Source organism: Cuculus canorus, chromosome 20 (assembly GCF_017976375.1).
Source record: "Cuculus canorus isolate bCucCan1 chromosome 20, bCucCan1.pri, whole genome shotgun sequence".
NCBI lineage: Eukaryota > Metazoa > Chordata > Aves > Cuculiformes > Cuculidae > Cuculus > Cuculus canorus.
Window position 1 is genome coordinate 2,802,716 of NC_071420.1, and position 18,218 is coordinate 2,820,933.

At 39.0% G+C, this 18,218-nt stretch overlaps 1 protein-coding gene across 1 annotated transcript in view; it reads right to left on the bottom strand.

Moving 5' to 3' along the window:
* The window catches only part of MED13 (mediator complex subunit 13), a 53,885-nt gene that overhangs the window by 12,992 nt on the left and 22,675 nt on the right, over positions 1–18,218 (bottom strand). The window contains exons 4-15 of the mRNA XM_009567371.2: positions 14,479–14,624; positions 13,187–13,384; positions 12,089–12,283; positions 11,007–11,169; positions 10,593–10,703; positions 8,190–8,873; positions 4,061–4,277; positions 3,059–3,143; positions 2,559–2,680; positions 1,289–1,379; positions 905–1,119; positions 261–457 (exon numbers count right to left, since the gene is read on the bottom strand). Of these exons, the coding sequence (XP_009565666.2) occupies positions 261–457; positions 905–1,119; positions 1,289–1,379; positions 2,559–2,680; positions 3,059–3,143; positions 4,061–4,277; positions 8,190–8,873; positions 10,593–10,703; positions 11,007–11,169; positions 12,089–12,283; positions 13,187–13,384; positions 14,479–14,624 (2,424 nt within the window). The remainder of the gene's footprint in view (positions 1–260; positions 458–904; positions 1,120–1,288; positions 1,380–2,558; positions 2,681–3,058; positions 3,144–4,060; positions 4,278–8,189; positions 8,874–10,592; positions 10,704–11,006; positions 11,170–12,088; positions 12,284–13,186; positions 13,385–14,478; positions 14,625–18,218) is intronic.

Sequence of the window (18,218 nt, forward strand, 5' to 3'; positions counted from 1 at the left end):
CATTAAGCTTCCCCAAGAAACCTTTAAATGAGAATGAATAAAATGTATGCACAGTTAAGAAGCTATTTGAGAAGACAGTGTTTTACAGTAAGGTTTAAGCATAAGGAATTTCTAAAGGCTCTTGTCAGCTGTAGAAACACAGTGTGTCTTTACAAATGTGCCCCACTGCGGGTCAACAAAAAAGACACGTAGTGGTACTTCCCACAGTGTGGATAACTGACCGTCTAACGGAGCTTAAACATTTGCATCACAGGTCATACCCATCTTTGATGAATGGCATGGCAGGTCCTGGAGGAAGTAAATCCAACTTTCCTACAGTCCAACTCTGGCGATAAATGCATTCTTCTGGCAGTTTGATGGGAGGAAGACACTGGCTGGGAAGTGTCTTCAGTGGTGCAAACATGGAACAGCCCACTAGAGCTTGACAATTCTCAGGTTTATAAACATAAGAATAATCCTAGAAGTTAAACATGGCAAAGCATCAGCATGTAAATTAAATCGCTTCAGCAATTCAAAATCTTCTCAAAAAAAATGTGATTACGTTCAAGCAGTGGTTCTTTAATATTTAATCACAATATAGCTGCAAAAGAGAATGAGATTTATACACACATCATCCACACCTATGGTCCTCCAAAAAGCAATATGCCAACACAAAACAATGAACTACAATTACTGAAATGCATTCCCTCAGCTTACTAATGGCTAATTATGTTCTATTCGTTCTTGAAGCATAAGTAGTAAACCACTACATACTACTTACTATGATGTGCCTTATCTACCCTAGTAGAATGCAGGACAGAAGTTACAAATAGTACTTGATTTCCCACGGTTCCCATTCAGGATTAAGTAATGAACTGAACAATAATTATTAGAAACATTTATCAGGACTATCGGCACTACCTACCTTTATTTCAGCAGGTTTGGGGCTGCAGAAACCCTCATCTACTTCAATTCTGAACTGAGCTCCCACGCTAGAGCTATTCCCTTCAAGTACCGTTCCTCCAAGTGTAGTGTCCATACTGCCATATTCCTTATTATTCATGTTCATTGGAGAAAATCCCATAATATGTTGTTCCAATGAAGGTGGAGTTGGATACATTTTATGGAGATCTGCAGTGCCTAATTTCAGATCAGAAGCAGGCTTTAGCACACAAATACATTTTGAAGTATTCCTCTGTCTTAAAATTTCAGTAGGACAAATGAAGCGTAAGTTTCCAAATTCCCACACGTATTAGCAATCTAATGTTTAGAGCTAGCATTTTACTTAAAAAAAACAAATAAAGCTTACTTATGCATGACAGTGGATCTAGATTTCCTGCTTTTGCCTCTTTGCAGTTGGATTTGTCATCAGCGCCATTCACTGTTCTTTTAGATCCAGGCTAAGAAAGAAAAGTATTGTAATAAAATCACTTCAGACATGAACACGCGTTCATCCTTCCCGCTAACAGGAAGTTTCATGTGCAGCAGACACACACAATGCTGAGACTTTGTGTAATATTTAGAAATATTAAAGTAAATCAGAGGCACAATGGTAGTAGATGGGGTTACGCTTCATCTCCCTTAATACTTCAGAGAATGCTCTCCCATCAAATCATGGTGCTATTAAAATGAAAGACCAGTTATTTTATAACTCTCAGCCTGTTAGCAAACATATTAAAAAAAGCTAAATAGGACCGTCCACAATCTATCAGAAAAAACATACACAATCCCAAAGCCATGCTGACATCACTGATGTTACCATATGGACAGGAGTAGAAAAGACAGAGAAACACAAACAAGAGGTACAGGAAAGGAAAGCTGTTGAAATTAAAAGCACAAAAGATATTTTACGATGTTTAGACGGTACTAAAGTCTATAGAAAATAAGAGTCTTCATGTTTAAGAGCAAATACACTTGCTTTATGTAATGATGACCCTTGATGGCTATTAAGAACCTTCAGCCCTTACTCAGCTACAGCTCCCATTAAAGTTGATGGGCATTTTGTCTGGGTAAGGGGATTTAGGATTAAGCATGGAGCAAAGTACAGTTCAGAAAAGACAACTGATTACAAACAGTATTGAAATAGAAACCAGAAAGATAATGGATTCAGAGCCATCAGAGACTGCAAGAGAAACTGTTCCAAGATAATAGCTGCTGCAATGAAGCAGCTTATTTGGCAGAATATGCTCGTGATCAAATGCCTCTTTCTGTTTCAGAAGTTTTTGGTTTGTTTCAGTATTACCTTTATTGATGAGTTCCACAGAACCTACACCACAGGAAAAGAGCACTACTACCACTGTCAGATCTGTGAAATTACATTCCAGAAGCATATACTGTCTGGATACTAAGGATATAAGATCAAAAGCTTGTTTGTATCAGAAATACGATCGCATGAGTCAACCAGAACGGTACGTCTGCTATAGAGGAGCCACGGCACTTGTTTAAATGCATGTTTTGCAACCTCTCCTACAAATGGAAAAAAAACAAACCAACCCACCCAACCTAAACCCACAAAAAGACACATTTGTTCCCTGCAGTTCTTTGTTTAGCATCTGCCATTGCTTTTGCACATCACTTACTGTTAATTCATCTTCATCAGAATTGAAGAGATTGTCAAGGTCAGTATAAGAGACTACCAAGTCTGTTTCATGGAACAGGCTAGTTGATGCAGTGCGAGCATGAGCAGCAATACGCTGGGCATCTAGAAAGAAAAGCAAACATTATAAAAACATTGGTAATATATTTATTTAAAAAAATTAAGACATCTTAAGAACTATTTCCAGAGTAGGGGGTGGGGAAGGAAAAAAAAATTATAGAAGTACGTTCTCAGTTCCATCCAACGACCTTACATGTAAGTGAGGTCCCTTCAATTTTGTAACATTTGGATTTTCTAACATTTATTTCCAAGGTGAAACAAAGAAAATGCATTCCAAGCAGATTCCTAGTCCTGAAGGGATAGGGGAATACAAACCATACAGTAAGGACTTGGTAGCCTTTTAGAATCTATTGACTATTCAAGAGATCATTAACATAGCACATTTAAGAGAGGAGGAGAAAACAAATGCACCTCTTTACCTACCTTGTTTGACAGAAGGACTAAACAGAGACATAGCATCCTCTCCTTCATGGGATAAAACTGTAACACTAGATGTGCCATCCTCAGCCTATTAAAATAGAAAAGATAGAAAAGTTTGCTCTAGTTAATTGGTGAGGGAGTGGACATTTTAACTCCCTGTGGGAATTCTTGCACATAGCAGAAGTATCAGGTTCTCATTAGCGTTCTAGCTCAGCATGGTGTAGGCTGGGGGGCTGACTGATGGTACTTGCTCAGGGAGAAGGAAGCTTGGAATACTGGCAACACGCTAGCAACGAAGATGATGAGTACAGATAAGAATGTAAATCTTGGGTTTGGTGATGGGGATAAATTTGAAAAGCAAGCTGTGGATGCTTGCTACATAATCTTACTGAAAAACACCAGATAACAAATGCCATGCATTAACTATATCAGTTATTGAATAAAACTCTCAATAGCAGGAATAGATACACACACAACTAGTCCTAACAAATTGCTTTCATGTACAAGCTCCCAAAGTGGTTATATTTTCTCTTTTTTTGGAGGGTGCACTTTTGTTTAAAGTAGAAGCCTCTTATAGTTGGTACTGGCTAAAGCAGAGGGGAAAAAACAAAACATTTCAGTTCACTGTCCAGGCAAGGAGTCCGAGTTCACCTCACCACCCCTCCAGACCTTTCTACACAGGAACAGAGCACTTGTCTTGTTCTTCCTCTCTTCTTCAAGCACCCGCTATGACCCATTTCTACAGAAAGGCTACTGAGCCAGATTGGTTTTTATTCTGATCAGTATAAGCCATGAACCCTAATGCAACAGCACCACCAGCGTGCCAAAACAATTTTGGGTGTAGTGGGAGGCTTGCCGCATCATTTTATTGATCATTTCTGCTACAATAAAATTCTTTTTTTAATGTACTTCTAAATACACAGAGAAGAATTTAAATTATATTTGATGACTAAAGCAATTTGTTTCAATGTCATCACTGATTTGTATCCTCGCTGCTTTACTCACCTTGTGTTTCTTCCCGACTTCCCTCTCAATGTTCTGTCTATCTTTTTTACTGTCAGGAAACAAGAATTCCACATCGCCATCAACAAAGGCATAAGGATCGATTTCAGGTTCCTGGTCAGCTTCCGTCGCTACTGCTGCTAGGTATTGGTTTTTACTCTGATATTGTTGCACCAGTTCATCTGAAACCTTTAAAGGTTTCCTACATTGCACCATTAATCTGAACAGAATAAAAATAAAAATTACAAAATATTATTTATAATTTATTATATGGAAATATTTTTGCTATCACACAGCCTTTACAAGAACAACTTCATCTTCCCTTCCCACCTTCTTCCTTGCCAACACAGCTTCAGAAAACTTGGGAGAAAATCAAATCATTAGTCATTTAGTATAACCTCCTTACACACGTCAGACACAGCAGCAGTGATTCATTCCAGCCATCTCTCCTCAAGCACTGTCAATTCAGATAAAGATTAGTAATTTATCCCAGGTCATAGCTGTCATTTATTATAAAGTACAAATGTATTGAACTATCTATATCCACCAAAAGAAACTCACCAGATTAAAAAATTACTCATTGCCTTTTCCCATCTATGTTGAAACAAATGAACAGAAAGAAGTGATTAAACCTGAATTTTCCGGATTTTAAGAATCCAAGTCCCAACCATTCAGTTAATTTAAATGCAACAAGTATCCCAACCCTCCCAATACCGAGCTGTGTCTACACAACAAACGGACCAGGACTGTTGTACACGGAGACTGCCCACCCAGATGCCCAAGCAATAACCACTACTAAAGCACCAAAGTGCCACTATGGTTATAGTCATTTATATCACACATATCAATACAAATGAAGCTTTCGACACAACAGTGCCTAATTTACTAATGAGAAGAATAAAAACACATTTGCTTTTGTCAGCATTTTTCTTTTCTTAATGTTTGGGGCCAAAAATGGAGACGTTAAGTATGCAGAAATTAAGGATTATTAGCTTCACAGATATAACACTGCATCAGCAGACAGATCATTGGCAAGTAGAAACCGATATTACGATTATCAGCTATACATATGCCCCTCCACCTTCTGCATTGAAAGAAATTTTATGTATTCTGGTACACAAAAAGCTTTCCTTTGAACAAAGCAAGTGAGTGTCAGACTACCGTAGGTACCCAATCTTTTCTTGCCTCAAGACCTCCTTCCTCATAAACAGGAACAGAACAATCAGAATGATCAGGGAGAAGGATTTACAGAAGTCTCACTCATGAAATGAAAAAGGGACATTTCAAGGATTACAGAGGGACACTTCAAGTCCAAACACAGGTTCCAACATGTCTATTTTCCCTTCTCAAGCCTCTATCCAAAAGGAAATGCTATCCCACAGGAAACTAATGTGTCTCCGCAACTAACAGGGCTTGGGTTTGACAGCCAAGATGCAGACACTAATCTGGAGTTAAAAATATGATAGGCTTACGTTTCTCCACTGAGACACCAAAAAGAAAGAAAAGCATGAGACAGAACAACTCAGAGTTCAACCTTGAAATTTTGCAAAAAAGAAAAAAGGAAAGGCATGGCGAATCCTGAGAATCCTCCTCGCTGCTCTGCGCATCCCTGTCAACTACAGGGTATGGGAAAGGACACAGAAACAGTTCTACCCTGACAAAAGACTTCCTAGAAATACACCTTCCAAAGAAACACCTCACAGTCAACAACATCGTCAAATCCATCCACGCTGGTCGTTCAGGCTCAATAAAACCTTGTGTCAGACATCAACACGGCAGCGCAACTGCCCCCAGACAACAGTGCCATGGGGCTGGCTTGGTGTCAAGCACCAGCGGCATTTACGGTTGGAATAGCACTCGATGGAGTTCAGGATCTACTCTTTTCTAAACTCTGCAAAATTTACCATTGGAGGACAGCAATGGGAATGATTTTCTAGGAAAAAGGAACTAAACACCAGGAAAAATACATATAGTGAAAGCAAGCAGCAGTTTCCAGTATTTTTGACCACGAAAAAGGAAGTTACCAGACACTCTGGGGAAGAAAAAATACGTTCAGTAAGTTGTTAAATCAAACCAGAAGCCATACAATGAAAGATCATGTCTTGAACAGAAGAAAGAAAATTTTGAAGTAGAGCCTGTCCTTCTCTCTCTGGTCGGCTGAAATGAATTCAAGGCGAAGTGCTAAAAATCCTACAAACGCACATCTTGAAAGAGTCAAGACATGCACTCACTAACGTAAACTCCTAAACAGTGAACAAAAGATATGGCAAGAAAACGTGCACAAGAATGGATCAACAGCTACAGCACCTTTGTTTTCTCACAGCTTTCCTATGCAGCAAAGTCAATGTGACCCACCAGTGGCTTTCCAGTGCCAGCAACGAAACAGAAAATCAACATCAAATTTTGCCTTGTGATTAGCTGCTTCAAGTCTTCTACCAAAAATTAAGTACGCTAACTCCTAAAAAAAACCCACCAAAAGATTCAATAATTTGATACCAATCACATTAAGAGCCTCCTTTCACCTGAGCAGGAGAAAAAAAACCCCAGAACTATTTTGGACCAAAACCACTCAACAGCACGTGAGTTGATAGCAGCAACTCTGAGTGCATCCGAGATGTATTTTTTAATCTCGCCGTCACAACCCTAAGCCAAAGTCTGTCACCTCTGCATCCAGATCCCTCGTGGTAAGGTTAGACTGCTATTAACAGCCCTGTCAGCACCTGCTGCATCCCTCGACCATCCTTTTCCTGCAGTGTGCCCTCACAAGGGAGTGCTGCAAGAGGGATGACAGGAAGAATTTCTTACGCAGTAAAACAGCAAAGAAGACACAACCCAAAGGCCAAGTGCTTCTGTTTCAGGGGTTTTGTTCCTATTGGGTTATTTTTGTGCCTTAGGGTCTTTTTGGTGGTGACGGTCTTTTCTGGAGAGTCTGATTTTGCTTTAACTGGTAAAGAAAATCCATGTTTATTTATTCTGCAGGAAAACAGAGCCCAAAAGCAAGGTTTAGCACTAAAACCAGTAGTGTTATTCTTTTCCTCCACTGCGTCTAAGCTCCGTAATGTATTAAAACTGAGGCAGTATCAAAAAAAAGCGACCAATTCCTTTATCTTGACTGAAACAGCAGCACAGTCAAATGCTTTAAAACCTGGTGCTAGATAGCACTAGCTTTCAGAAATTTCTATTTATTCAACAAAAACATTCTTTATATAGTTCTAGACTACTCATACTTTATTTCAAGACAACAGTAGTTTACGTTAAAGAGAATAAACAAATAAATGTTCTCAAATATATTTCCTGTAGCTCAAAAGCTGAGGCTTTAGGATCTAATCTCTCTATTCCTTCAAGCTGCACAAGTTTTGTTTAACAAACGAGGGTTTTCCATATGATCTGAGGTTCAAGAGCAGTAACAGGAGGCACACTGGTCACCCATCTTCTTTGAAGGATAACCTCAGATCCTTAAGCCTTTTGAACACCACCACAAAGAGAATGCACCATGTGCAAGAACATCACTTCACGTTACTTATTCCAAATAGAAGTTTCTGATACTAGAAAGCAGTTGAAGCCTACAATACAGTTAACATCTTCCACGAAAACAGATTAGCTTCCTCATCATTCCCATCAGCCATTTAAAAGCCAGTTCCTCTGCATAAAGACAAGAACAGAACTGAGGTAGAAGAAACTTTATCTTCAACAGAATAAGCCTTCAGCTGAGACCATCAGCGCTTTGCTCATATAGCGAAGAAAGTAAATATCAAAATGAGAATTTGGTTTTGGTGGTTTTGGTTTGCTGGGGACAGGAGGAGAAGACTTTCAGTCCCAAACAGGCTACAGGTTAATTTTTACAGTACAAAAATAAACTTCATTGCTATCTGCTAAATGAAATTTCTAATGAGAAAAGGCTGGAAAGTCTTACTACACACCTGACTGTGCTGCATACTCTCATTTCACAAGCGTTATCCTCTTGCAAACGGACAGCACAGATAGTTACGCTCACGCACTCCGCATTACTGCTCAGGCTGATGAGAACATTACGTTTGAGCTACAAGCCTGCTTATAACAAGAAATTACCGCCTTCAGCCTTTCAGTTTCCTCACTTTCTCCCATTATTACTATAGTGTTAAGCACTACTTACTCTGTAACCGATGTTACATTTTCCTGTCCAGCAGGTATTACTGGATCCTCTCTTAACTTATCATTTGGAAGCTGAGGTGGTAAGAATTCCACATCCTTTTTCTTTGGAACTTTATAATACCTCCAAGTAGTATCAGCTTCATCTTCCTCCAAATTCACTGCAGTACCAACATACATGGTAGGCTCTATAACTTCAGGAAATTGAGCTGGAAAAGGCTGAGACAAACCATCAAGTCTGTCTTCCATTGTTTTTGTGGGAACCAAGGGGTCTGGTGTTGGCATCTGGTAGAAATGTTGACTCTGAGGAGTAGAAGGAGCTTTAGCTACCCCTTCATCAACTACGTCACACGGGTGAGGACTAAGCGGCGGTGGCTGAGGTGAATTTGCCATTTCAGCATTATGCATCTGAGGAGTCTTTGCTACATCATTAGTTTGGATATTTGAAAACCTCACTTGACTGTCTGGTGCAGTCATCACAAGCCTCTGACTCGCCGAATCTGCCTCCATGGCAACGTCATCACTGATAGATACACGATGATGAAAAGGAGTCAAAGGGCGTTTCTGTGGCTTATCCCCTTTGTCTTGCTTCTCATTTGTCTTGTGCTTCGGAGCCGCTTGCTGTTGTTGGCCCACAGGTGGTGCCTGCCCCTGCTGACCCGAATTTCTTGGTTTGAGATTTTTGTGCCTGTAGAATTAATACAGGGGAAAATACTTTATGTTAATCTTTCAAATATGTCCATCACATTCTTTTTCACTAGAAAAGAATCAGCTTCTAAGCCATTAAACAGCCAATTATAAAAGTCTGAAATCGATACCGCTCTGAAGCGAAACTGCCTCTTTCTGACCATAACTTACTTTGAATGACTCGAGCAGCCTGGCAAGATTTTAGAATACCATCTTAGAAAAACTGCACGAGCTGTCCTATGAGCCACATACACATAATCCTCGTAACTGAAGACAGTATTTTACGACTGCTTTTAACAGACAGTCATATGAACACATCACTCTCAACTTCTACCAATATTAATGAATCAGTAGAACAACACGTGAATTAGTGAATGACTTCTTGAATTCAAGCGTTGATACTAACCAATAGTGCTGCTCAAGCCTCTGTGGGCTAAAGAGTGGAAAATTAACACCAAGAATCTAGAAGACAAACTCAGTGCTTCAAAAGCTTCAAAACAGCTTTTGTAGCTATTAACCTACAAATTTAACAAGTGTGGAAAAAAGAAAAACTCAATGTCTCAACTGCATTATTAATTAGTTAGTTTTTTTCCGGTATAAATGCACTTGATGTTAAACATGTCATCTTGACGTTGGAAACGTCAACTTTCTATATCATCTGACAGAATGAAATATGAAATACTGAAGTCTAGAATCAAAAGTCTATGATTAAGCTATGTAACCACATGAACATTCTTAGTGCTTGGGTGTTCTTTAACAGAATATTTAGTCCTCCTACATCTCTCATCTCTTCACAGGACACAAGTATTTCCACAGAACTTAAGCCAAACATTTCAATAAAGAAGGAAAAACACATTTCTTTCAAAATGCAATACGCTCCAGATATAAATTTTTTAGATATCAATATTCATTGCAAGGTAATCGGTGTAACATTTAAATCAGAGAAAGTTTTTAAACCTTTGCAAGTCTTCAGTCACCTAAAGATTAGTTTTCTGCCATAAGTACAGAAATAGAGAACTCACCAAAATTAATGTTTTCATTTATTTTAAACAATAGTATTAACAATCTGTGCCATTGCACAGTTTCAAAGCAGAACTCATAACAAAACCTCCAAGTTAAATCCACACTTCCCCCATGTGTTTTGATTCTTTTTTTTCCCAGCTAATATAGAAGTGTATACTGGCAATCAACTCACAGAAAAGCAGTTTTATATACAACCACCCATGGAATGCTGTATTTTCCAAAAAGTAAAGCAGGTTTGGGTTTTATTTTTTCATATTCTTCAAGACACAATGCTACAATCATCTTGCTGTTAATGAACAGCTTTATTCCTTCAAGGCTAAGGCCACAGCCCAACAGAAAAGGTTCTTAATTCCTAGCTAAATAAGCATTCCCTTTCCATTGCAGCCTGAGAAAGATGCCCATGAGATCATTTCTACCCAGATACAGGCCCAAGGAATTCCAGCCCAGGACACAGGAATCATAACTGACCTACCAGTAGGTCCACCCAGATGATTCACATGAATAAAAACTCTGCATTATCCTACTGGGCAGAGTTTCAAGACCTACAATGACATTTAGGATACGAGATACAAATTTTGCTACAGCCTTCCTACAAGAGCTATTGCTTAATTACTCCTAAAGGAGTCATCCAAGCCCTCTCCTGAGCACTTCAATCTCAGAGCACATTGTTGGACTGCGGGTTTGCCAAGTGCTGTACCTTGAACAATTGCAATTTGTCCTTTGCGTGGCTTCAACAAAATCCCAGGATGCTACCTTGTCAGCTGTCTCTTCATCACACAAGCCATTTGATGTAGCAGAATACTTCCTCCTATGATTCAATATCAGGAGAGTTATTTGGGATCAACATATGTTCTCCCCTTTTCTTCTGTCAAACCTCGAGAGCAGTTTTGTGACACAGGATTCAGCAAAGAAATTATAAATAGCTTTTTACTATCATATTAAACTGAGAACTAAAACTATGAGTTAGAAACAAATTAGTTTTTTTATATGTTTTATTACTAAGAGCAAAGCACTTTCTACTAGCAATCGGCGTCTTCAACAGACCTACGTTCTGCAAGGAACACACACAAGATACCGTGGGTATTTTTAGCTTCACAAAATGAGTACATACTTGTTCTGTGCTCTGTTCATATTGCATTCTTGCCAAACTCTGTCCACCACTTGATTGGCCAGCTTTCTAGGTATTTTGCCACCATGATGACTAGTACTGTCAGAGATAAATCCATCAGAAACTGAAGAAAACTTCACCCATTTCTGGGCAGATTGAGCATCAACTGAAAAGCAGCACCGGAGGAAATAGTTTTAGGCAGTGAAGTGACATACTCACAGCCACTATTATTCCAATTCAACCATCACAATGACATCTTAGTAAGAAAAGTATCTTCTTAATTCGATGTTAGGAAACAGAAACAAATACAAAATGTAGCGTAATAGCAGGTGATTATAACCTAGTTCCCTCTCATACGAAAAAAAAAAGCACACCATATATGTTTATGTTTTAACTGGGCTGGCATTATCTACCAAGACAATATAGACCTGAAAAAGAAAATAACTTGAGCAAAGCTACCTGTTAGCAAATTTAACAGTATTATTGAAAAAAAATGGGTAAAAGATGACCTTGGGGGGAAAAAAAAAAAACAACAAAACAACCAAAACCTCTCCTATGTAAGAAGAACTGTATGTAAAGCCACCTGAAACTACCAGTGAGCCTTACCCGCTTTGATTTAAAGTGGTTTCCCATAACCACTACTCACATGCAGTTCAGAGGGCGCACAGCCTTACGGAAAAACTGAACTACAAACATTCTTCCTTGGATTGTGAAAAAAAGCTGAAAATATCATCTTGCTCACTAAGGACCAAGATGTACAAACAGGTTTTTAAAGCTTTGCCACAATACATACATGCATACACACACATAGAGAAAAAAATAACCTGAAAATTTGACCACAGAAATTTCAAGTACTGGATAACAACCATCAAGCACAAAAGCAGTCTCCATTTCAGCAACTTTTGCCTACATCTGAACAATAAAAATTGGTTTTACTATAACAGACTTATTACTTAAAAAAAAAAATGTGATTTTTGGTTAGCTCAGTTGTACAGAGAACATCTGAACCCTTTCCAAACACTGCTAGATTTAAAGGAGGAACCATCAAAATGATTTCTCAGATGCAGAACCTAATTTTATTATACCTGTTTGAACTTCCTCTGGGGATGTCGGTGGAGTCAGAGTTACTGAAGACATGGCAGGATCTCTTGTGGAAGCAGGCACTTGGTGGACACCCAAGCAAGTAGTTGAACAGTGAGATGCCCCTACAGTACTGGGAGCAGGGATGTCTGTCTGAGGAACCAGAACGAAGCACGCTGGGTATACCATTCGCACACCAGCTGAAAAAAAGAACAAATCGATTTCACAGTTTATCAAAAGCTTACATTTAATTTCATCAACATATGGATCACTTTATCAGTCAGTCATAAGTTTACAGATCCTTTCTTCCTATTAAAGCATTATCCTTGGACAAAAAAGTCTCTTTTACCCCTCTCCTCACTACATGATGATTTGCTTTAGACAGAAGATTTGGAAGAATGAATAAAAAGGGCTTTGTACATACAAGCAGCGACAGCTCTGGCATCTACGTGCTACTAGTTCCTTCTATATTTTTGTTTTATAACAATAACTGAGAACATACTTTTTGGTATCACGTAAAACTGACAATATTCCCCTCCCATTCATCGTGAGGGTCTCCAGCCATCACTGCAATACAAGCTTGTAACACTCATTACAGAAAAACGATTACATTACTTGGCAAATCAAAGGTCAATAGCCCACAGCAGAGGAATAAACTACTGCGTCCCAGGGGCTTAGATTTTAGGAACAGCAGCAGATAAATGCAGTGCCCGAGTACGTTAAGTTCTCCAGCACTGCATTTTTGAAGACATCCCTGGAAAGGCACGTCTGTTCCGTTTGAATTTGCAGAGTATCTGAAACAGTACAATGTACTTCTGATGCATCTCAGACGTCAACAAGGCTTTTTATTATCTTTTTTTTTTAAGTTGTTTTAGAAACAAACTTTCTTCTGAGGACACAAAGGAAAACACCTCCTACTAACAGGTCTGCAAAACCCACTTTAAGCAGCAACTTAATTTTAGATAAGCCTGAGCATTAAACAGAAAACCAAAAGACCAACAGTAGTTGCAAAAATATTAAAATGGGGTCATTTCTCATTCAGAATTTTGCAGACCTAACCAGCCAGTGTATTTCAGAAATGAAAAGGTAATCAGAGCACTCACCAACAAGGACTTCAACAGCAGCTAAAGAATCATCCTCCCAATCCATTTCTTCTTGTTTGTCCTCAGATCCCTCTTTCAAGTTAGATGTGACAGGATAGAATTGTTTCCATTCACCAATAAGCTTTTTTGTCGATGAATCAGAAAGCTTGAATGATTGCCCTGTGAGTGTGCCATTTAATCCAAAGGGACTTAGAATAACTAAAAAGATAAATAAAAATACATTGGGGATCGTGTTTTGGTTAGATGTTCTCTTCCCCACTGAAATAGCATGACTGTTATTTCAGCCACACCAAATAAACAACTTGCCATCAGTAAGTCAGAATGCACCCTGACCACATTTTACTGTACTGCACAAGCTGTTGGAAATAGGTGCACATTGTTAAATGTACGTGTGCTTGAGGAATCAACATACCACAATAACAATTACAAATTAATCCATTTAAACGAGCAACAAGCAAGTTTTCACCTTGGCTAGCAAGGAGTCTCAAATATACAGGTAGGATAACGAAACACTATTTCAAATTCTGACATAGCTAAGGTGTTTCCTCATCCTTTTATTCTGCCTGGTACAGTTGCAACAACAATATATGTATATATATATATATACAGGGAAATAATCTGTTTCATGTTTAGTCTTGTCCATATTAGGAAAGCACAGCTGCTGTTAAATTGCATTCAAAAAAAGTAAGTTTGGACACTGAGCATTAATAAACGAGGGCAGTGTGTGGTCATGCAGGAGAACCGATTTCAAGAGCCAACACAAGTGTGTCTACGACAGGGAATGATCAAACAGCCAACTAACCAGACTCAGGCCCCATCAATCCTTTGTCTTCGAGAGCATAGCCTGCATCTGCTGGTGGAACCAAAGGAATTTACAGGCAAGGAAGAGCCAAACAAGAAGGGGGAGGGGGAGTGAATAGGTTAAGTACGTTGAGTCAGAATGGATTTCTAAAAGAGGGGTTGATGAAGATATGTGGAGGTTATAAAGCTTGTTGAAAAAGCAAAATATTGAAGTTGCCAATAGGACAGCACTTGGAAATTAAGTTTATTGTGTTACAAAGACAAATTATTTGGCTACGTGCCAAGAGATAAATATGGAAATCATCCACCTGCAGAGCTGAGACACACCAAATGGCTTCTGACTATGTCAAGACAGGGGACGTAAGGGGGAACACGTCACCAATACAAAACAGATAAAGTCTCTGCTCCCACTTTCAGTCTTTGCAGGAGTTGTCAGAGCAGCTCAAAGGGTTGATTCATTTTAATGCTCCCTACTGACTGGCAAAATCTACCTTGAAAAGGGCTGTTCGACTGCTGGGCGAGAGTGAGATGTTCTTCACTAAGCAGGTACACGGGCTGATGCTGACTGATCTCCACACTGGTGCAAACATTGCTGTCTCCGTGTAAGAAGAAGGTGAAAGAGCAGGACAAGTGCTCACTGGGGAAAGAAAAAAATCCTTAAGTATAGACTTATTTTAAGTTGATCATTTTTTCACTTGTTTGAAGGCATTTCCTCCCAAAATATTCATTAATGAAGTAATCAAAAATCCCTTCTATCAAATATCAAAAAAAAAAATGCTAAATACGTGTTCCCTTGGAACATTTACAAAGAATTCCAGCATTTGAGACAGAACCAAAGATCAATCAGTTAGAAAACAACAGACACTAAGTTTTCAATCTCTTAAGACCACTACTTCATATTTTGAGGTCTGGAGAGAATTTAAACCACATTTTTTTCTGCAAGACAAATCCCTCCTACAAAATCTACAGAAATATTTCTGAACAGATTATTAATTTTAATGAGGTCATATCTAGGTCCTGTTACAGATGCGCTGAGCAGAATTTATATTTTAAGGCATATTTAATACTACCCAACAAGTCACCTATTTAAGAACAGGAAAAATAACGGCAGCAGCTTTGAGAAGTGTTGGATTTGTTTTTTTTTTTTAAATTTAATTTAATCTTCACACTCCTGAAGCCAATCAAGTAATACAAGTGAAATCCCATACCTACACACAAAAGGGAAGATACAATCAATTAAAACAAAACAAAGCTTAAGTCATTGTTAATTAAAGTAATTAAAGCAAGCATCAATGTTTAATATCCGAGGCTTCATGAAGAGCTTCTCCCAGTCCAGAAAGTTTTAGTAAATAAAGAATAGAGCCCTGTACAGTAAAAAGCACTGCAGCAAACGTATCTCTTTCGTACAACCGAATTAAATACTCTGTTAGTGCTGTACATAGTTGCTATTTAGCAACTCAATGAAATCTTCCACCAGCCAAGATCATGCTTCAGAGACTTCCCAATTTTTGCAGCTCTGCTAGCTGCTGTTTTATTACAAAAATACAGATAAACCCCTGCAAGTACAATTATCAAAATATTTAATGTTTTATCGAAATCAATTCAGTGGGTTATGTGAAATACACTTTAACAGATTTAATTAAAGGGCAGGAATAGAGCACGAAGGCAAAAAAGCAGATCCCTGCCAGGATGCCACAGCCGCAGTACATCTTTATATCCAGTTTTTTCATTCTAAAGAAGCTGTAAAGGCCCAGTAATTTTCAGTTATGTTAGCCACAAGTTATCTCAAGTGTCTGCCAGACTAATACTCTCCCATACGGAAAGAACAGATGTTCAGGAGCAAGAAGATGCTATTCACATTGGACATTAAATTAGGTCCACCATCTCAGTAAGAGAAGAATGAAAGCCGAGGAGAACCTTAAAAGTATACATAACTACTGAATAGAGAAAAAATCCCTCTCTGTAAGGGCAGGAGCAACAAGCACCTGCTCTGTCTCAGGGAGAAAAAAAAAGAAACAAGTTAAAGGAACCAGATTAAATAAAGTCAGGCAAAATAGCAGATATTAGTGCAGCTTTTGCAAGGTCAAATGGAAAAGACACTCCATGATCTACGGTAGCCTAAAAAGGCTCTATGAATGCAACACCCAAAAAAATAAAACCGGACCCCATCAACTAATGCCCAGGATCATATGCGTGCTCCGACCTTGCGAAATGCCTGCATTTCTTAGTCTGCAGCACAGAAACGCAAAGCCAGTTTTGTGTTCCTGAACAAAGTTACAGACAACACTCCGGGGCACGAAGAACTGATGGACTGCAGGCACCCCAGCAGCCCTCTTCGCGTGCAGCCTCCTCAGCTGCCATTACTGCACATCTTTAGTGTCATCTCCAAGGTGTCTCCTTCCCGCACAGCAGGTAATGGTGGGGTGGTAGAGTTTCTGGAATTGGCACAGCACATTCAATATATGGAACTGGGTATAAATCAGTCCAGTGAGTCTCTCCCCACAGACTCCAAGAGCAGCTGCCAAGCAAGTCACCATAACGAGGAGAAAGAAGACTACAGTCAAACACACAGCTTTGTCTTCCCCATAGATTTAAAATTAGGGGCCTAAAACACTTCAAGGATGACGGAACCCACAAACCGTTCAAGGAGGAACAGGAAGTGCAGCACGTTTTGTATTACAGTAACTTCAAGCTGCCCATGAAGTGAACTCAATGAGGAACTGCTCCGGGTGGCTGGGCTTTGGCTGAGACACAACGGTCTTCAAGGTGCACCACGGCTGCTGGAGGGAGACTGATCTGATTTTTTGTTTTAATTGTGTTTTAGGAACAAAAAAGCCAGGATCCAGACACAGGAGTGGATTATCACACTACTCACTGACAACTACTTAGCGCAACTGCTTCAGTAATCCAACCCTGGACAGACTACTTCCCACAGATGAAATGACATACTACTCAGGAATCCCAGTAAAGCCAGTTCCCAAAATGCAGCTAAGCATCTTGGTGATGATTTTCAAGTTCAAGTGAAGTCACACAGTTAGAAAACGTCACTGAATTCCTATAAGCAAATTTGATTAAACTTTAATCTTTACGCAAATAGTTGAAGAATGACTTTAAATTTTAATTTTAGATCATAGTGGATGGTTTAAGATGAAAGAGTGGACAGTGTTCTTAGTTCAGGGAGGCAAAGTTTAAAAATAAAAGCACATATTCTCTAAATACATTTCAAGTGCAATTAAGCTATGTCTCTTGTTAACACTACATTATCACACAGATCAAGGGCAGACAATTGTAGCATAATCTGATGGAATTCAGATAAACCAAAACAAAGAGAGGCATCAGCATGATAACAGAAGCACTTCAATTCATTACCCTCAAAACCAGTCCGTAATAGTAGCAAGGAAAATTCAAGGTCATCATGCAAAAGCCAAACCCTAAAAAAACAGCCCCCCAAATTAGAACTCTCTCCCCCCAAAATCCCCTCAGCATGGGAGAAGGTTCCAACAAACTAATGAAGTAAGAAAGCAGCACTTTATTGTCACTGACATCGCCCACCCAGAGCACACCTCGACAGCAGAGGAGCAGATCTGTTACTGTACAATTCATTCCAGAAAATCCACACAGGATAGAATTTTCACTAATCCCGGTTATAAATTTAAGTGTTCAGCAGTAAAATGATGTACACCACCTCGAGGTTTTGCTTCAGCACTTCCAGACATTCTATGCGTAATAAGGGAATACTGTTTCATAGTAGAAATGGAGAGTAAAAACAGTGCTGTCCTTAAAAACAAGGTAGAGAAACAGATTCCACCCGGTGCACAGAGTATCTCCTGAAAATGTGGGTCATCCTTAAACAAAAGGTTAACATGGAAGGCAAAACTATGTTCTCAAGGATGGCATTAAATTCCTTCCTAGCTAGTCATGCTCAGAAACTGTTTCTTCACATTTAACATAATTTCTGTTGGGTTACAAAACTTTAGGAAATACCAATGCATGTGAAATAATCACAAGAAATACAATGAAGAATCCTAACAAAAATCAAAACCATTCTGAAGCTCTTTGCAGTGGAGTGGAGAAAAGGAGGGAAGAAACCAAAGAACCAGTGGTCTAAGGAACTGGATGCCCTTACATACATCAGTTTGTGGATTTAGCCAGAAACTCTATAAGTATGCATGCTTTTTATTGTCTTTTTTTAAATTTATAAATCTGTGCATTCTACAATTCCTTAAATTTC